Source organism: Xiphias gladius, chromosome 9 (genome assembly GCF_016859285.1).
Source record: "Xiphias gladius isolate SHS-SW01 ecotype Sanya breed wild chromosome 9, ASM1685928v1, whole genome shotgun sequence".
NCBI lineage: Eukaryota > Metazoa > Chordata > Actinopteri > Istiophoriformes > Xiphiidae > Xiphias > Xiphias gladius.
Window position 1 is genome coordinate 15,990,662 of NC_053408.1, and position 22,088 is coordinate 16,012,749.

General features: G+C 41.5%; 1 protein-coding gene across 1 annotated transcript; it reads left to right on the top strand.

Moving 5' to 3' along the window:
* Positions 1–925: 925 nt before the first annotated feature.
* Positions 926–20,908, top strand: ubald1a (UBA-like domain containing 1a). Its single transcript, XM_040134359.1, is given in 5 exon segments — positions 926–1,328; positions 2,000–2,059; positions 18,136–18,251; positions 18,253–18,380; positions 18,383–20,908. Coding segments are annotated over 5 exon segments (477 nt in total). The 5' UTR covers positions 926–1,220; the 3' UTR covers positions 18,448–20,908.
* Positions 20,909–22,088: the final 1,180 nt, after the last annotated feature.

Sequence of the window (22,088 nt, forward strand, 5' to 3'; positions counted from 1 at the left end):
TTCAAGAATAATAATCTCGTCGTAACTCTTGATTATTCATTGTCTCTCAGGTACCACCTTTGTTTAAGCAACCACAAATGGCTGCATCCTCTTTTTTTTTTTATCATATAGACTACCGAATGGCATTAAAACGAATAAATGGCCCTATTTTGTTTATTCATTCGTTATTATATGCCCGTTACTTTCAGTAGTTTATAGTTCAATCGTTAATATGCGTCCTAATGACCATCTGGATTAAGATGGGGGTTGACGGGCATAATAGCCCGCATTCTCTATTTTAAAACCTTGTGTCACGCGGTATCTAGCCTGCTGTAGTGTCCTTGAGCAAGCTCAAATTGAATTCGCCCTGCGACCCATCGACGAAAGCCTATGCTCAACCTGTTACCACAACAAAGGAGAAATGGGGATGAGAAAAAGGATTGCAGTACCGCCGCAGTCCGCACCGGTGTGTGCAGATAAACAGCAGCACTGATAGGACACACACACACACACACACACACACACACACACACACACACACACACACACACACACACACACACACACACAGTGATAGTTTTATGAGAAGAGGTACACAGACTAGACACGACGCTTCTAAATGTGCACCCATGGCTGTCGGCTGTCCCTAACTTAACTCCGAGCGATGTAATTGGCGATGGTGGATTTGTTTACCATATTTGGCAAGATAGTGACACAGCGCGCCTGGGAATTGGACGAGAGCGGCTGTCATTCACAAAAGTCTGCCTACTGGAGCTTTACAAACAAAGCGCGTTCTCGCGGGAGTTGTAGTCCAAAACAAACCCTTTCTGGGATTCCTTGAGTGGGGATTTAACTCCCTTGTGGCGATTTCAATGCCACACGTGTGCCGTCGTTTTAAAAACACTCGCTGCGATGAAGTATTTTCTATTAATGTATCCTTGAGTATCAAAATTAGCCCTCAACAGACGGCTAAAGACACGCCGATACGAGACTCTCCGCTCGCAGCATACAAATCCCACCGGCGATGCTCCGTCTTGATTGGCTGCGTCTTTCTGTCAATCACGTAATGTTCCTTCCACTACCGCTCCTACAGTAAATATTTGTGTTTGCTCAACCGGCTGTAATGGTGGACGACTGAGGCAGAGGGACGGAATACAACTAGAGTGAAGAAAGAGAGGAAAAACGGTCGAAAGTCTGCTTCAGAGCCAGCCGCCGCGAGTAGGACACGGGCTTCGTCGAAAATGGATGAACTCAAACATCAAGTCATGATTAACCAGTTCGTCCTGACGGCGGGTTGTGCGGCAGACCAGGCGAAGCAGCTTTTGCAAGCGGCACATTGGCAGTTCGAGGTACAAGAAAAAAGAAAATGATAAGGCTTCAGCGTTAGAGTCGGCAGGGTGTCCCCAGCCACACGGCTAATGTTTATGTCTGACCGACCGTTAGTTTTGACTGGGGCTTGCCTGTCCGCCTCTCGCCACTTTTTAAGATGTTGTAATTCAACGCAAAACAAAGCGTTAGTGTTAGCCGTCTGCCCGTTTTATGTGGCCAGGAGTCGGTCCACTTTCAAGCCAGAACTTTTGCTGTATTTAAAGTAGATATATCTGTGCTTTAGCCGGACTAAATTAGTAGGGGACACACAGTCATGCAGTAGGGCGAAGCGCACAGCTAGCATATCCAATTAGACTTTACTCTAGATTAAATACTATAATCCGACACATGACAGCGGTGAACAGGCGAGGCCAGCGAGTGCTATTACGCAATAAAGATGACCGCCGTGTTGTATCGACTAGCCTACAAAACAGTAGTTTGATACACTGTTTAGTCTGCGGTGAGCCGAATATAGATTTAGCTCGTACATTTCATGTGTGTCCGCCGCGAGCTCGTTGTCTTGTTTGGGTTTTGTTTATGTCGACGTTCGGACCAATTCTTTGCCTTTAGCCGTTATTCGATGCTCCTGTCTGACACGTACAAAAATGGCACAAAAAATACAATAAATCTCTGTCTCTGTTTTTTATCGTAGACTGCCCTCAGTGCCTTTTTTCAAGAAACAAATATTCCATATGGCCATCATCATCAAATGGTGAGTGCAAGGAGGAGGGGGTTATGATAACATACTTTTTACACTCTTCATTGTCCTATTTATTAAATGATATCAGAAGTAATTTTAAGATGGTATTTCTTTAAGGTATCTATGTTGTATTGGGTGGGATGGGGGGCGAAAAACAGCCCTTATAGGCCAAGAGGGATGATGTTGTACTAACAATAACAAAGCACATGTCGGCCATGTTGTGAGCTTCCAGAAATAAACACACAGGCAGGCATGCAGCTGCAGCAGCCACGCTGAAAGAGAGAGGGAAAGAGTGTGTGTTTGTGTGTGTTTATGGGTGGGAGAAAGGGAGTGGGAATGATAAATGTAGGTATATGAAATTCCTCATTTGTCATTGTATCAACTAAGGTGCATGAAAGAAGGAAGGGCTCCTCAGTTTATGGGCAAGAGAGGAAAAAAAAGTCTCTTCTCAGGAAGAGGACAGCTACCTCTCACAGATAGACCCTTGTGCTGTTGCAATTGCCTTGGGTAATTTGGATGTTTTGCCCCGATTGGGTTGTTACTGCCCCCGACATGACACACATTGGAGACTTTTAGGTGCAGACAAATCAGAGAGGAGTAAACTGGAAGGCGTTAGGGCGGTGGGAGACTCTCCTCACACACGCACACACACACACAGGGACTGGACATTATGAAACACTAGCAGTATTTGGGCTTTTAGCAGCAGCCCACTTTGGCAGCACACAAGCCTTTGTTTGCAGCTGCATGCATGGCAGCATCCAGCAACAGCTGCCCTCTGGAAGAGCCTGACATGGATGTGAGGGGATTTTGGATGAAATTGTTGATCATTTATTTTAGCTGTCTGTCAAAGCTCACTCTCTGTTTGTGTGTGTTTGGCTGACTGTTTGTGCAGCAAAGGCTGTCATCAAATTACTAAACATTTCAGCCCTGCATTTCTAGAGGAAAGGGAGAGAGATCGGGGGAAAAAGATGACTTGATTCTTATTGCTTTGTGCGTGAGTGTGTGTGCCTTTTATATACTCAGGGTTAGTGCAGTATTGCCAGTCAGCATAGAAATGGCTCATAGTTAGATGAATCACTTTTATCACAGCTGTATTATAAGAAAGAAAGCCAGACCTCCTGTATTTTCAGATCAATAAATAAGAGCATCTCGGTCCGCTATGTAGCTTATGAAATGTGTCTCTTTAATTTAGAGAGTAAGCTGTCTGCCAAAGAGGGCTGAGCTCAATTGCTGCAGACACTGGATAATGAAATTCAGAACACAGAGCACCTATGTGTGTTTATGGTGTTATTGTTATAGGCATGTTCTTGCATAATCACAAATTGACGTTCCCTTTTTTGCACATGCTGGCATGTGCGTGCGTCTCTGTTTTTGCTTGCGTACTTTACATGCTTGCATTTGTATTTTGTGCATGCACAGAGTGGGTGTTTGTATGTGAGTCACAGCAGTACTACAGTAGGGCAGCGTGTCCAACCGTCCTGCAGCTTATCTGGCCACAATGTTCATTGGTATACAAATCTAATCCACTTTGCTCTCGCTATCACTCTTAACTCTCTCTCTCTCTCTCTCTCTCTCTCGCTCTCTCTCGCTCTCTCTCTCTCTCTTTCTCTTTCTTTATGTCTCTCCTATGCTCGTTCTCTCTTAAGGTTAGAGTAAACACAAACAACATTAAATTACAATTCTGTTATACATAACATAGTGTCAGTTTTCTGTGTTACAACAGAAACTGAACTCATCCTTGAGATGCTATTTTGGCTAGAGGCCTCACCCCAACCCCAGTGGCCCCAGCAGATAGCCTGTAGACATGCAGTTCTTGGATGCCAGACAGCTTAGGATGCCATGTAGGCCAGTTAGTTTTTGGATGCTGCTCAATGAGTTGGTTTATGCTATGGTTTCTGAGGACCAAACACAATGTATGAGGCTGAATGTGGGGTACACAAATGACTTTCCCTACTAAGTTTGGCATAATGGGAGAGAAACCATCTTGGATACAGAAGTGCTGTTGTTTGATAAATACATTTTATCTCCAAACAAAGCTTGTCTGGCGAGGATTTGTAGTGGTTAGCATTCAACTTGTAAGATATGTCAAGTCTGATCTTGTTTACGTGTGCTTTTCTAATACATCATTTGTTTATACCCTGTATCAAATATCAGATAGTGAGGTTTGTAGGTCCGCTGACCAGTACAGTCTTGTATAATGCTCTAAATGCTGGTGGATTTAGCTACAGCTCTCATCATTATTATTTTCTTTTACTAACAATCCTTGAACTAGGGGAGTGCCTTCGCTTTTGTACACGATGTAAAAGAGCTACAATCTCTGCACAGGCACACATTTAAGACTGTTTGTTTTTGCTTTCATGCATTTATTTACACTGTATGTGTTTCAGTGAGAGCCATACAGCCACATGTGAATGTTGCCTTGAGAAGATTGTCTGTTTATCTCTGTGTTTTTGAATGAAGTCATCAAAGCTTACATCTGTGTTTCATGATGGACACCCGGGCCCTAAGCTCAGTCCAACCTCTGCTCTGTGTTTTGTGCAACCCCTCCCTGTCTACTCCCAGTTTTCTCCTCCACACACACCCTGCCCACACAAACACTGCAACCACACCACATTCCTACCGGATGCAACGATTGCAACGACCGAAAATGGACCCTTTCACAGCAGAAGGGGGCTGGTATAACTAAAAACACAGCACACTGTCTCTTTTTTTTAACTTTGTACACTGTCACTCCTCTTGCACCACCCCCCTTCGCTACTAGTGGTTGACTGATTAATCAGCCGACTGATTAATCGGGCTAATTATCTGGCATTTTGTGATAATTGTTATCGGTTTAATGAGATAGTAGTGGGTGGGACAGAATCTCAGCTCCATCACATTGTTGCCAATTTCTAGTCACTTGGTAGATGGTGCGAGTGAACAAAGTTGTTATTATTTTTTTAATGTGTTTGATCGTTTTGATTGGCTACACAACAAATATAAACAAACATACAGAAATATGCTTCAGAACAGTTTTAGGAAGGTGGTGAAAAAGTTAGTTTCGAGCCCTGTACTATAACTCTCGTGCACCCTGCTATAAACGTTGGCCTACATTTCCTCAGTGACTGTCGTCTTTTCTAGATGTTAAAACGTTGCTCCCAACCTAAATGACAGCAAATCGAATGTAAAACCATTACTGGCTAGTTCAAATATATACACAATGTTATGTTATAATGAATAGAATAAAGAAATTGAATGACATTGCTGCTGTACTCCGCTCTCCCTTAAATATCAGTCACATTGTGAAATATACACCACACCCTAATGTATTTTTCTATTTCACTGATTAATAAAGATTCCATCTAGAACAACATGTTACTGGCTAAGATAATATGTACATATTAGATTGTAGTGTGCATGGAATAATACATGACTTATTTTTTTAAATTATTATTTTTAAGAAAAACTAATATCTCATTACACAGTTGAAATGCAAGCTGTCAAAATGCTCTTCCATGTTTGCATTGTCACCTCAATGCAGAATAATAATAGACAGAAAATCACTAGTTATTTGTAAGCAAAACTACCTAAAATGGTTTCTTGTATACAAAAGAAAGATTTCCTTGGAACTACATACTTGCTTGTGTGCATGAGCAACTTTGGGAAATTTTTCCACTTATCATGGTTTTTGAGGGATCTAATCTGGACAGTATAACTACTACCTGTCTTCAAATGTCTTTGTGATTTTGGTAGGAAATACACTGACACTTCCCTGTATGCTTTCACCAATATCAGTGTTTCCAGGATCTATATCTCTCCATGTGGGGCAGATACAGCCAGAATAAAGTGAATGAATCCTCATGTGACCACAGAGGAGGAAGTAGCTCAGCTGGATGACTTCCACTGCTGGCTGGGAGCATGTGACCCCCATCATGTGACTAGGCTGGGAAACAAAATAACAGCCACAAAGCCTGGTTTACATTTGCAATTTCTGCCAGAGTTATGGCTAATAAAGAAATTGCAGCGAGGTCGTCATGTGCCAGCCATGCGGTAAAGTCAGGACTGTGGTGTATGCTGTATTTAGTAGGTCGGGGTAAAAAAAATAATCTCCTCAAGAAATATTTCACACTCTCCTTTCCCTATTGAATCATATCTTCACTCTTACTTTATGTCTGCCTCTTGTTCTCGCTCTGATATGAAAAAAAAAAAAGAAACACCCTACCTCTCTTGCAAAACCCAATTATTCTGTAAGGAATATTGTCCTGATTCTGGCCTTTTTCCTTTTTGTATTATTATTTAAATGAGCCCGTTAGCTAAATATAAGCTGTAAGTCACCTTCAACTATATCCATTTAAAGAACTTTTAGTGTTTCCTCCTCCGGCCGAGCTCAACCCAGCCTGGCCCACATTCTGCAACCCACAGAGTCATGATGAAACGGCTTCATGGTTTGAATGATCATTTTTTTTTATTGTGCTGTAAATGCCATTCGTCACTGGCATCACACATAAGGTGAATGAAACTGGGAATTTTATGAAGGGCAATGTTAAGCTCCGACTGCTTTGGTACAGTGACGTAGTAGAATAGTATTGGGCACTGCAGGGCAAGTGATAAAAGTGGGCGTGAGGTTGTTTTAAAGGCTGTTTCCTGGCAATATGAACACCCACCAGGAGAAAGGAGGAGGGTTTGGGGTGTGTGTGTTTCTGGTAACTACAAACATTTGGTTTTGGTGTCTGGGTGTGGCTAAAAAAAGGATTTTTAGAAATCCAAACTTTTCTCATTCATGTAAGATGTCATCTGACTGAGATTTGAAGTGTGTGGTGTGCCCATACAGAAGGGAGAAGGTATAATTACCTTCATAAATCGTGGCGTGACAACACAAATGACTTACTGCTCCAATTTCTCTCTCTGTCTTTACTTCAATCTTCTTCTATCTGTATCAAAACCATATGAGAGACTGAGAAAAGCTAACTAAAGTATATGAAAGACAATTGGATTGTTTCTTAGATGGCAGTAAGGCATTGATGCAAACAAGTGTGGAAGGGTGTTTGGCTAGCACGAATGGTGAAATAGACTAATAAGCAGGGCAATGCCAGGTATTTGACTAGAAGACACAATAACTGAGTTAAGACAGAGTGGCTTTGTGCCTCTGCCACAATACAGACAAGGTGCTCTCTGTCTTGCTGCCGACTTTACTTACAGAAGTCATTAAGTGCAGAATGAGGTGATATCCAGTTTATTTTCTCCCAGTGTTTGGGTATTTGAATCTGATTTCATGAGTATGTGTGTGCAGTTATAATACCCTGGGTGTGCATGCAGCAGTGTGTATCAGATTTCAGAGTTAATCATGTCTAGAATTGTTAATGTTGTTAATGGGTCAGCGTGTGTGTGTGTGTGTGTGTGTGTGTGTGTGTGTGTGTGTGTGTGTGTGTGTGTGTGTGTGTGTGTGTGTGTGTTTCTACCCGTGTGTCGTACAGCCATGCCAAGCAGTTCGCCGCATCTGAAGAGGCTTGGCCTGTGCTCTGCATGTTCCAGCGTGTTGCCCTGCATGTTTCCAGGAGCACAGCTTCCCAGAACCCTAACCACACACACAAAAAGCCATGAGTGCAAACACACACACACAGGAACTTTGGCTCAAGGGACTCAGAGAATGGGAATCCATGTGGGATGGCTGCAAGGACCAGATGTGTTTATGAGTGGTGGAGTTAGATTGGGTTTCACACTGATTCTTGGAGTCACTGAGTACACTCAAAGACACACAAAGGGTTAGGCCTATGGCTCAGGAAACACAAGCAGCACATGGGAACCTTGTCTGTTGCATAAAGACAGCGTTATCACATTATGTCTCCCTGGCCTGTTTTCTCAGGTTAGCTATCGCACTGCAACCCAGCTCACATTGGCTGACTTGAGACCTGGCCCGCCGGTACCTCGTCCTATTATCCCTTTGTCGTCACCCTCCATAGCCTCGTCCATCCCTTCCTGCTTTCCTGGCTCACATTCATGGCCCTTTACTCCTCACCAGTCCCCAACTGATCTTGTTCGCCCTCAAATCTGCTCCTCAGGGCAGTTCACTTGAGAGATCCCTGATCTGACACCTAACACAGGATATAACTTATTTGATTTGATTACAATATAAACTGACATTTTGGATTTGAGAAAGCCACATTTGCCTTTTGAGTTTTGAATTTAGAAATCTCCTACCAGCCAACGATTCGTCTTTTTTTCCATCCTAGCATTTCTTGACTTCGGTGCAAACGCTTCAGTCAGGATTCTGTATGCTTCTGTCTCAAATGAAGAACTGAGTTTGCCTTTTGTGACAGCAACACTGTGAAATTTTGATTTCAGATTTCAAATAAAATCCCTATCAGATAGTGTTCAGTGGTTCAGATTGAAACTGTAAATTGACACAGATTAGAAAACCTAACAAATGTGTTGCATGTGAGGTGAAGAAAAACTAAATATGATCTGAGTGTACGTGTATCCCTAAGAAAGATATCTTTTGGCAAGCTGAGTGTTTGCATCGTAATCGTGTTTTGTTCTCCCTCATGATGACCTTTGACCTAGTAGTTTCTGTTGCCAGCCTGTTACCAGTTGACAGGCCAAACCTCTTTTTCTAGATACGAGTGGGCCACTGAACACCTATTGTTAGCCTGATAGTCATTGTTGTGAGCAGTGCAGTGTGTGCAGTTGGTCAACAGACTACATGCTCCACTCAGTCCCAGTTCTCCTATCTTCTGTCCTAAGCTGCTTTCATTTTCTGTTTCTTTTCTTCTTCAGTCATAGCTTCTGTCTTTTTTGCTGTTCTTACTCATTCATTAATGTACAGTGTCAGAATATACAGGAAAAAAGAGCATAGCCTGGATAATGATCAACTGAGTCCCCCGTGAGCTCAAATTCAGCCATGGCCCTGTGTGTATACAATATTAACTCACACACAGACTTGGGCTCAGCTGCTAGAAGGTGGGTGAGGTCGAAGGAGTGAGGGGTCGGGTGTGGAGGGGAGGGGAGGATACGGTCAGCAGCACACCTGTCAGCCTCCTCCATTTTGTTTGGGAAAGAAACATCTAGTTCTGACATCCAGCCTTTACCATAAAAACCTGACTGTCACCTCCACGTTGGTGAGCTATCTGATGAGATAATAAAACATACACACAGAGAGCTACTTGTCTGGCTTCAGTATGATGTGACTGTGGTGACACTAACCAGTGCCAAACATACAGTACATGTGTAAAGGAATGGCAGATTTCCATGCACAGCTTGGAGAGGATGTTGGTAAACAGACAGGTGGAAGTTCTGTTTTGTTTTTTTTGTTTTTTTGGCTGGATCGCAACGGTGGGGCAACCATTACACCATTCGTCAGCTGGCTGACAGTTGGAGTTTCCCCATTGGCTGTTGCTGTTTTGAAATGAATTGGCGCATACAGTTTCTAATACGTCTTACGGGGGAAGTTTACAGGCAGTGTTGCCAACCTAGCAGCTTTTTCACTAGCTTAACTGACTTTTCAGACCCCTATTGGGACTTTTTTTCACAAAAGCACCTAGTGACAAAACTAGCAACTTTTTGCACAAACCTTATTTACTTTCCATAGAGAAGAGAGTCACCACTTTTGCCACGCGAGTGCGAGGTTGGGCTTTCCCTTCGCAGGCATCTGTGTAGCATTTGCACAAGTATTATTACGATGTATTCCAAATTGGCAAATCTTCTGTTGAAACAGTGAATTTGCAGGTTTTTTTAAAGGTTAAAAAAGGTGATTAAATTATTTGTCAAAGTTTAAGGTCTTAATAATGATTAACATCACTTAGTTATTATAGTTTTAATTTCACCACATAAGAACGGCTTTATTTATAGTTTATGTCCATTAATACAAAATAGTGCATTTCCACTGATACAGTCTAATGCAAAGGAGAAATATGGTGGCTTTATTTGTTTTCTAAAATTTTTTCTTTGTTTTTTGTTTTTCGTCTAATTCAATTTCAGGTAGCAATAAAAGCATCCAAATATTTAATTTTGCCCTGTCAAGCATACAAATACACATGTAACTATCAGTATATCCAGTTATTATTGTTATTAATTACTTAATATCGCTGTTGTGGTTAGCATAGCTTGCATGCTACACTTGTTAGCGGGTCATGGTTGCATTGGGATTCAACTGAAGAATTTCAGCTCGAAAACAAAAAAAGCAGTGCTAGGCTACATACACACCATAAGGGCACTCTCTTTTAAAATATTTAACAGGCAGGCACAATCATGTACAGTTAATGTAGCAATGGTCTATGCAGCCTGCCCTCTCTCTGTTATTCTCTTTCCTAATACTTCTCTTTCCATATTGTATCACTCCTGTTTTACCAAAAGCTCCCCCTTCCCCTGTAAGGCTTCCTTCCGATTTCACCTGTTTCTTTCACTGTTTTCTGCATTCACTCCCTTTCTTTTGTTAACTTTAATCTGCCTTTCTTTTCCATTTAGCCCTCATTTACACAGTCCTTACAGGGTGTCAGTCAGAATCAGCCCTGCATTTACATTAATGACTGTAAGGAAACAGTATTAGACTGCAGTCACATTTACAGTATGTCTTTTGTATGATTCATAAATGGGAGAGTTATATTTTGTGGCATCTTTTTGTGGTTCATCTACCTATACACTGCCAAACTACAAGTAAGTCAGGCCTTGAATGTCAGTAATTGGATATCGAATGGACTCACAAGTACCATGTTTACTGGACATAGTTTTGGTCAAAATATCCAATTCCAATTCCTATAACCTTGGCTAAACACGACAGACCTGTCTCTGCTTTTTGCCGGTAATTTAATATGTTGTGGAGACATAACTTATCATGTTCAGGCCAAGTTTGACATCAGTTTATCTTTATCTTGTTAATCTTTCAATCTACGAGTACTTCATAGCTATCGGAGTTCAGCATTCAGCCCATAAGATATTTTTTGGGGGGTTCACGTCAGCTTTTCAGATCCCATTGTCAGGTCCAAAAAGCTGTACTGCTGTGTTCTTCAAAATGGAAGAAGACCTGCATTGTCGGTGTTGCCAGGTTTGAATGGCATTGTTTTCACATGCCCAAACAAACCAAACGAAAAGAGTGAATGTTTCCAAATGCATTCAGACTGCTCTCAACATGCTTGATGTGAATGCACCCAAGACTAGTTCAGACCTGATCCTAGTGGAACCGAAGCATCCTCCCAGACATCCAGCACTTAACACCAGTAAGCAGAGATATAATTTATAGTTATTCTCGTCTTTATATCTTGAGACTCTTTATTTTTTCCCTCTATTTGTTTTGAGAAGAATGATTACAATTTTACCATTGCACAGCTTTACACCTCTGTTCAGCAGTTTCAGAGGAACAGTTAGATTAAGGTTAAAAGCCTTTTTTTTCCATTAATGTTGCTATAAGATGAGCAGTGAGACCCATCAGCATTGAATAAGAGGCTTCTAGAGTTGATGCCAGTTTAATTTCACAACAGTCAAAAAAGTGGCTGGATATTGTGAAAGCTTAATAAATAAAAAGTAGCAGTAATCGGCAAACATGTGATCCCCCCCTGTTTAAGTGCCTTTGTTCGTGTCTTTATTTCTTTGTATGAAAACATGAAACATAGCCAACATTAGCTGGAACTAGACATAGGTAATGTGCATGTTATTACTTGAATATGACATTTTCTGTCAATAAGGAAGACTATTTATATTTTTCAACTAAATTAATGGAAACAAGCAGATCACATTTCATTTACACCAAAATGTCCTTAAAATTCCTGTGGCAGCTGGATGGTAACATCCAGAAAGTCTGAAATGAGATTAGTGTGTGTGTGTGTGGATGTGGATGTGTGTGTGTGTGTGTGTGTGTGTGGGTGTGGGTGTGTGTGTGTGTGTGGGTGTGGGTGTGGGTGTGTGGGTGCGGTAGGAGTACTGAGGTAAACGTAACATGGAGGAGGTCAGTCAGGGTCAGGAGACTTACCTGGACCCTCTGCACAAAAATGCAAGAGGATAGAAAGCTTCTCTTTTCAGCCTGGCACATATACACACTTAATATTTCTAAGGAATTTGGTCGGTTAGTCTGGAAATAACTCCAGCTCATCTGTGTTTGTGGACAAACACACACACACACACACACACACACACACACACACACACACACACACACGTATGTACACAAACGGAGGAGTGTTTAAGGTTTGTGGAGCCTCACCGCTGGCTCGGGCCAGGCATGTTTAGAGTGGTCGCTGCCAGTCAGCCATGCGTTCCTCGTGCTGGACTCAGCAAACAGACTTGAAGAGAAGGCGGACAGGGCCGGGCTGCTGTGGCCACAGAGCCAGGCCTGACTCAGCCCCGTCCCGTCAACAGGAGATCTGTACTGCTTCCTCATAACAACTGTCCCCATGACAACCTCTCTCTGTTGGCTCTGTTTTGAACACAAACTGCCTCTTGCTGTCTTTTATTACCCATCTCTTCATCTGTAGATCTTGACAAAAATGGCTGCTGTAACACACTTTCTGTTTCATTTGCCTTTACATGCATTTACACACACAATCTGTCATATTGCAGGTTCTCACCTTGATACAACAAGTGCTGTTATCATCTGCTTGTGTTTCTAAACACTGTCTGACCGATATTACTTGAGTGGTTGTTTTTGTGCTGTTCTCACTGGGAATTGATTTTTTTTAAATTATTATTATCATTTTTAGTAACTTTTTTTGCTAAATGATCCTGCAGGCTTGTTGACTAATTAACAAAGTCCACGCATTTGTCTGGGTTTACTGAGCTAGCTCTTCTCAGATTACATTTTATAGTGTTTTGGAGAAGAGGCCAGAAGTAGACAATTTACTGTGTCACAGTAACCTCAATTTGAAAGCAAGTTTACCCCACTAGACCTCTCTCTCTATGTCCGTGAGCATTACTGCACTGATGCATAGTCATACTTGCCTAGTTGCTGTAAATTTAGCTAAAATTTGCACACAGATAGTCCATGACTGATTATCCATGATGGAGCCAGAATTATCATTTTTATAGGTTTTCATTTCTATTTCAGGCCAACAATTTGGGATTACAAGTCCCCCCTTTTTCAAATAAAAACCAACTTGAACCACAATCTCAAATATGTTTTTATATAATATATATATATATATATATATATATATATATATATATATATAATATATATATATTTTTTTTTTTTTTTATGTGGAAAAATCTCAAGAAAATTGGACACTTTATAAGACAGAAAAGAAATGGTAGAAATTTATCCATACAAAGAGCTTTTTTCTCATCTACTGGGCTTTCTCTAAATAACTGGCTAATTTAAATGTTTGATATGTCAACAGCCAACTCAGTTTTTGTGCATTATTCATATTTACAAAATCAGTTTGTGTTTTTATCTTAAAGTCTTGAGTCGTTCCAAGTAAGAAGAGCAGTAGAAAATAATTCAACTTTCTATGTCAATGACATGGAGCAAACAAAAATGTGTACATACTTTTGTGTCTTTTGACTAAGATCGAATAATTTTTCTGTCTTGAATAAACATCTTTCTTCTGAGCATGCTTTCTTCATATCAGTTCCATACCCACGCCACACATATCTTCCAGTGAGACTCACGTGGGTCTCATCTCATATTGCCTTCATGTATATGTGATGCAACCGCAAACCTTCTGAAGACACTCTTTACATCATTGTGCGGCTGTGTGTGCATGTGTACAAAGTTAGCGAAATGAGCTATTAACCCTTTTGTTGTGACTGCAGAAGGCCCACGTGCCCGTCAGTTGTCCAAGAGCCAGTCTCAGCAGCTCTTGGAGTATTTTTCTGTCCTTCCCTCAGTGCAGCAAGAGTTAATCTGCTACTCGGCTGCTTCATATACACAAAGGGGAAACACACAGTAACCTGTGTCCTCAGTGTGCTGCGCCAGAGCAGTGATTTAATCTGTGCGTAGGAAATCCTGGGAAGTTTTTACCTCAGGTCTCTGCTCTGACAACAGACAGGTCATGTGCTCCAATATTGTAGGCTTAAAAGACAACACTTTTAGAAAATACATAAATACATAATATATATAATGGCAGATGTAATATATATCCCATATTTGTGTATAATGTGTTTAGCAGTGGAAGACATGTCGTTTCTTTGTATATATGTGGGTGGGTGTTCCAGTGTAACAATAGTGATGCTGACAGTTCTGGGCTCTGCTGAAGCTGTTATCAGCGACAGTGTCGGATAAGCAGTCAGATCTGAACTCTGACCGCCTGGCAGAGAACACAGCTGCTGTGTCTTTGGACCAGAACCTCCTCCCTGTGGGTCAGTAGTGTCTGGGTCTCTTACTCTGTCCAAGGTACCCTGCACAGACAGACACACGCATGCAGACACATAAGCTGCTTTGACGCAAGCACTGCAATGCTGAACTTTTCTAGGAATTACCTGGAGGAGCTGTATGTGTTAACGCAAATGTCCAAATCAGTTGAACCTGACAGTAAATGGACTTTATCTTGCCAGATCCCAAGTATAAAATCCATTTAATGTCTGATTGAGCCGATGTTGAATAGAGCCGGTAATTGTCTGGAGAATCCACGGTGAGCGAGTCGGCGTGTTGATGACATTTCTATCATGCGTGCTATGTGCTGTAAACAAAAAACTGCGATTTCCACAGCGTACTTTTTGGCCTTGCCCCGTCTGTCCGATCGTCGGGGCCCCATTCACTGGTTGGGAACCATTCCGTGCCTGAGAAAAAAAAAAAACCAAAAGAAGTAGAAGTGTACTTTTTGAATCATTGCCTGCCTCCTACATGCTTTACCCAGGCACCACCTCTCACCTAGGCCAAAGGGAATATTTCCAGTAGGTGAGAACGTGTCTCGCACGGACAGTCTCCGGTTGTGTGCTACTTGTGTGACATGGCAACTCTGGAGCATTCTCCGGACATTGTCTGGAGTTCATATGTGAAAATGACTATAGAGGTGTGGTGTTATTTTATGAATGGAGGAGTGTGAGATGCACACATCGTCAGCCTCCCTTTCTTATTTTGCTTGCTTTGGTCTACTGTTAAATGTGAATCAAAAGCCACAAAATAAATCCGTACAAGTGAAATGTATAGTATTTTAGCTGACTGCAGGTGTGTGTTTATACATGCTGACCTGTGTATGTGTTTATGGATGAGTTAGTTAGATGCAAAGGTCTCAGCGGACAATCTGAAAGGTCACGTGTCAGCATTTTTTGGCTCATTTTCCATTCTTTGGCAGTAAACAAGAAGGCAGGAGGCCTCATCTATTGTTTTCAACCTCAGTATCATTCATACAGACTCTAACTGATCACAAGGTTTAAGAAATCCAACCAGTAACATCCACCACTGCCCGCAAAGAACAGGAAGGATCATAAAGGTCTCTTCAGCATTCCAGGGTGTCTCTTTACCACAGGAAACCGCCTCAGAGACATGAGCCAGTGTTTCCTGTCAGAGTGCACAGTGGACACGATCACCTTTCGTAACAGCGTGCCACTCTGAGAACCCCAGGCTTGGTCTGGCTCAGCTCAGCACGGCCTCAGACTGTGTATTTGCAGGATCAATCTGCAAGCCACAGCACTTTTAGGGGGCAAGGTAGTCAAATTACACCCCCAAGGGAGGAATTGTGTTGCTGTCACTCTGTTGTTTTTATGAAGGCTGCAGGTGCGCTAAGGCTGCGCCCCACAATCTGAGCATCGTGGGTGACGAAGCCAAGGGTAGATTAGATACCACAGGTCAGCCTGAGATCTGGTTGTCAGCAAATGGAATGTTGTTTTCCAGCATTTCTTCCTTTTCATCATGTTAACATTTTTGTGCAGTGTTCATGTGTGACTGCAGCTGCCGTTCCCAGTAGTTGATTCATGGAGCATATACCTCCCAATTACAGAAAATTCCTAAAATACAAAACCTAAAACTGTACAAAATGTTATTTGGAGAATCTTAATTCTTGGAGTTGCCAAGCTGTTTTCATCCACCGCTTATGCCTGGTGATTTAGGATTATTTTGCCATGTAGGTGCCTGCCCTGTTAGCCTCTCAGCCCAGGCTCATATTTGTAGATGGCAAGCCTCGTAGCGCCACTACTGCTTCCCTGTGGAATACAGTAGCTTGTTATTTTCCTGGTCACAAATGGACGAGGACATAGAAGAGGAAGTGGGGCCAGGAGCAGTGGGTGAGAAGCTGTGTTAGTAAGGACGATGATGATGAAGGCGTACTGTATTTGAAGAGACAAACATGTTGTTCACATGGCCTGTTAGCTGCAAGCTGGTAGGTTCAGTATTGTTTTTGGCACATAGGTGTGTTGTGTGTGTGCTCGGGATGGGCCACTAAAGGAACTCCAGGACGCAGAACAATAACAGTGCTGGCACAAAGGAGGGTCGCAGCAGGTCCGAGCATAGAAGAAGGCCAAGGAAACTTGGTGTGTGTTCGTCTTTGTTTTTGCTTGTTTGTGTGTGAACACAAAGCAAAATTAGCTGTTATTTTCAGTCTGACCAAGTTATCTAGTCTGCTAAATCAGATTGTACTTGAAACAGGAAGTGGATGTAAACAAAGGACTTAAATGTCATCATCGGGAGCCTCTGGGGAAGCAAAGAGTGCCTGGGATTCCCCTAAGTTTCCCTTCAGTTATACAAAACAGTTTGCCTCCTTTAAATGGATATGTGCATTTTTAAACACTGTTGAAAACTGCTTGTTGTGATGGATATTTCTGGAATAATGTTGTTTGGTGATGTGTGTTCATTATACATGAAGATTACTGGCCAGTGCACACAGCACAGCAGGATCAAGATTTTTCTAGCGCAGCTGCATTGGAGTCTGATGAACGTAGAACTGACTAACGCCAGATTTTGATGTCATTCAGCTGTTATCAAAGAGCACAAATGTGCATAGGCTCACCATTTTACAGTGACAGTCAATAAGCAGAGTGGAAGAAATCTGTTCTACATGAGGAGGGGATACCAAGTGATTTGTAGTTTCAGTATAACAGAATGTGGTGCAGTCACAAGACACGTTGCATTTTGCTCAGTCAACCTACAAGTTGACATAACGCACAGCTGAAAGCAGCGAGTTCACTTAATGTTGTCCGCTCATTTAACTATTGTTTTCTCTATAGATTTATCTGTTGATTATTGTCACAATTCACTGATTAGTGCTTTCATCTATAATGTTATAAAACAGTAAAAAAAAAAAAAAAAAAAAAAAAGCCCAAGGTGACGTCTTTATGTCGCTTGTTTTTTCTAAACATACAGCAACAACAGTCCAAAACCCAAAGATATTCAGTTTACAATGATATTAACAGAGAGAAGCAGTGAATCTCACACTGGAGAAACTGGAACCAGAGAATGTTTGGCATTTTTGCATTAAAATGACTTAAATGATTGTTAGTAATGAATAGTCTATAAAAAATTTTAATGAAAAATAATACGATATAATTCGCATATTATCTCTGAGCCTTAGTGAAATCTTTTATCTGATGAATAGAGCCAAACCCAAATATAATACATTTGCTGTCATAGAACACAAAGATTTGCCAGTATTTTCATTTCAGAATCTGGAACAGGGTTTTTTTTTTTTTTTTGTTGCATTTTTGCATTTTTGCCTTCAAAGTTACTTAAAAGATCCTTTATCAAAACTGTTGCTAATTAACTTTGTGTTAATTCACAAATCAATTAATTGACAATTCTTTTCAGCTCCTAAAATGTCAAAAAAAGTGAAAAATGTTTGTCAAATTTGTCTAGAGCCCATCTTCACATTGCCAGTTGACAGTCTAAAAACCAGATATATTCAGATTACGATGACAAAAAACAATCATGTTAATGATGGAATATAACAAACTGGATCCAGCAAATGTTTGGCATTTTTCTTTAACAATTGACTTAATTTATTGATTATAAAAAGTATTGCCAATTAAATCTCTATTGATTGACTAGTTTATCACTAAACTCATCTCAGTTGAGAAAATTCTAAGCATATAACAGAGTATACAAGGTGGATTTCTCCTTTACAGTCTGGACCTAATCATAAGAAATGTGAAACTAAGATGTAATATTTATGGCTTCCTAATATCTCACTGAGGCTGTCTTCCAGGGTTTCCTATTCTGGTTATGCATTAATCACTCTTTCCTTCCTCTTTCCCAGATGTGCACCCCAGCCAACACACCAGCGACGCCCCCCAACTTCCCGGACGCGTTGACCATGTTCTCGCGGCTGAAGGCGTCCGAGAGCTTCAACAGCAGCAGTGGTGGCAGCCCCATTCTCACCTCCCCCGCCCCCCCAGGTCGGCGGCTGGGGCGCACAGTCACCAACACCAAATACCTAATGTGCGCAACCTCCACAACTCTGGGGGACTCAGGCAGCCCCCACCAGCCCCTGCCCCCCCCTGCCACGGGAAACCGGGCGCACACAGGCGCCGAGCAGAAGGCTAGTGTAGCAATGGAGGCTGAGAGATGAAGGGCCGCACAGGACTGAAAAGCCCCCCTTCCACCTCGGGGAGGGAAGGAAATGGGCTATGAAAGCGGGGAGGGTGGGAAGGGTGGGAGGTTGATAATGGGTAAAAATGGGTTTTGGTCTTTTTGGACGGGTGGATATGGAAAGAGATGGAAACTACGCAAACCAAGAAAAACTCAACGTGGACAATTTAAGAAGAGGAGAAAACCAATGCAAATATCAATACAAAAATAGAAAAAAAAGATACGCACACACACACACACACACATAGTAATAAGAGAGCAACTGAAATCTTTGTTAGTTTTTTCCTAAGTAAATGCATAGATAAGAGAAATATTATTGAACTAAAAAAAAAAAACAAATTAAAAAAAAATTGTCACGCCCAAGGATTCTATGTGATGTTCAAGGACATTCAAGGCAGCAAACTTAATTGTCTGTTTTTTGTTTAGTTTTTTTTTCTTTCATCTTTTCAGCCAGTGTTTTTTGTCACTGGTGTTCTGTGTTTCTGCATCTGACTGTGCTGCATGAGGAGAGAGGAACTTGCAATGCAGTGTTTAAGATTGACTCAAAAATCATCACGCACGTGTGAGTGTGTACGCATGTGAGCGGGTGGTCAAGTTTGTAATCAAAAATGTATACACGCACACATATATCTGTATATTCACACACACACACACACACACACACACACACACACACACACACACACACACACACACACACACACTAGCATCTAGAGGAAACACCTCCATACTGTCATCCCCATCGTCAAAGGTGGGACTTTTCTTACCTCACCTGGTGGTCACCTGACTTCTTTCAGCCAATCAGGGATTCTTCTTAAACCAACCATTGCCGCCGCCGACACAGGACACGTTTTTAAAGGTTTTTTCTTAAAGGCAGCAGCCACTCTGGTTTATGCTAACTGATCCTTGCTGCAATGGCTTTTTCCTGACACAGTTTTAAACCTGGACTCAGACTACAACTGTCCACTGTATACCTTTTCTCTGGAGATTTGGGTTATTACAAGAAGAAATGAAAAATCATGGTTTAATGTAATATCTTTATAATGCTAATTGTTCTGTATTTGTTGAGAGGTTAAGGGAGGTGGCTTTGAATTTGGGTGGGACTTAAGGCTGATTTTTTTTTTTTTTTTTGGAAAGAGTGAATCAAACACAGCTTAAATCGCTACAGATTTGAAAAAAGAAAACAAAAAAACAAAACATGACTACTCCATCTTTGTAAACAGAATTGCCACTTTGCATGACGTGTTCATAACGTGTAACATCTTTTGTAGCAAACATACATGAGGTTGAGACATGGAAATGGGAGGGGGTGGAGTTAAAGATGAGGGTGGGGTGGTGGGTGTTATTCCCAAAGTTAAAAGAAATGCAATAGTGCAAAGTGTCTTTTTAGATATGAGAAAGAAAAGAAGAAAATGGGTGTGGGGCAGCTTGGGGGAGCCCACCACAGGCTATTTGGGGACACTACAGACTACTTTCAGATTTACAGTATATATATACCCTCAGATACTGTACTACAGAGGGTTTTTTTTACAACTTTTAGGTCTCTAGTTTCGACCAGTCCCTGGTCCATTGATACTGCTGAGGGACAGTTCAGGGATGACCCTGATATATGGCAATATTTAAAATGCAGGGTTTGCCCCTTTTTTAGTTTGTCCTGTTTGGATTATTTTTACATTCGATAAAAGAAGAGAGAATAAAAAGAGATATTTTGAATAGCTGAAGGTCTTTTTTTTTAAAAAGATGATTAGGAAAAAATTATGGCTATAATAATAAATAAATAACCAACTTCCTTTTTATTATTTAGACTAAACTAATGTTTGAGTTCATCCTTTTTCCATGCTTCATACTTTATTTGGTTAAATCAGAGCGTTTCCGGGTGGGCCTGTTCCTAAATGGTTTCTCATGTATGTTTCCCCCCTTGTATGACTGTATGAGACCATTCCCACAATATTTGTGGACTACCTGATAATTAACTTATCATTTTTGTGAACCTAAATAAATATTGTATGTCAACCTAATTGGCATGGTTTGCTGGAGTGTGTGACTATTGGCACCACAGTTTGAACAGATTGAATATGAGGGAAGGGGTCCACATAAATTGTCATATAGTTCCGTGTGTGTGTGTGTGTGTGTGAGAACTAGAGACACCAGAGCAGTGTGTTAAATAATGACACTAGGAAGAGCGATGCATCATAATCCAACGCTTGGCTACCTCTCAGCCAGGCAGATTTAATACTGTCACCCAGCCAGACTACAAAGTCATGTTCTACAAACCTCTCCGTCTTTTTCTGCATCTCTGTCTGTCTGTCTGTTTCTCGCTCTGTGTGTCTGAGAACTAAGCAGTCTGTCTGATGTTCTGCAGCTAAAGATGGAAGGGCCGGAGATGAAAGCCAAAATGGAGGAGAGGAGGGAGAAAAGCTTTTGAAAGAGGGAATTCAGCTCTGCGGCCATCGCTATCTTCGCTTCTCTGAATCCACGGCACTTCAGATATAAACACAAACACAACGGCCGCCCGCACGCACACAATCGTCATAGATAAACACCCACCACACACACACACACACACACACACACACACACACACCCACCCACCCACCCACATGCCGGTGGTGTGGTGGTGGTGGTGGTGGTGGTAAAGGAGGGTCACAGAGTTCTCTATGTCCTCAGCTCACCTCCTGACTGCTTCCTCCTCTGCAGGAAGTAAGAGAGATTCCCCTCTGCTGATTGCTGAATGTGCCAGTTAGCCAGTCTTTGAGCTGCTGTGAGTGTTTCCGAGAGCTCGGGTGAATGCTGACAACTTGGCATCAAGTAGTGCGGTGCATCTGAGCACGTGGGAACAGGAATAGCAATAAACACATTGGGTTTGTCCAAGAGCAGCACAGCAATACCCGGTATTTGAAGGCAGTAAATGGGGACTTCAGACCACCACTGCTTAATAGTAATGATGTGATAAGTTAATGATAGCATTGCATTACATATTCAGACAACACTGTGAGAGGCCACCAGTTATCCTTTGTAAAATAAATTACAGACACTCTCTTTTTAGTTTGGTGATATTTTTAGTTCCCAGAGTTTTCCAAGAAAACAGCCATCGTACTGCTGATGTAAAAAAAAAAAAAAAAAAAATCACAAATAACTTAATATTCTGACATCTACACTTCCCCCGGAAATGGCAACCGGAACAGCAAAAGCCTATATCATCTGTTTATCTGTCTATGGGGAAAAAGCAGCATTCACTCAAAAACATACTGTATATGCAAATGGGGTCTTGTTAGCATAGTGGAGGGATACAGCTCTGTTCAGTTTATCTATCCTTCACACAAAACCAGGACATCGTTTTATGGGTCACTGGATGGTGTGGACACAACACAGTGTCACAGATGGCACATCATCACCACACCTGTCTCGCTTCATGTGTAAACATGACCATATTGGTTAGCTACTGCAGAGCACTTAGAGATTTACCACTGGTAAATTTCCTTGACCTTAATTTTTATATCTTAACTTTAATTTTTGTCATTTTTGTTTTAAGCTACCAGGTTGGATCTCACCAGAAACTGGCTTTACAAGACAAAATGACATTACGAAAAAGAAAAAAAAACAAAAACAAAAACACTTAAA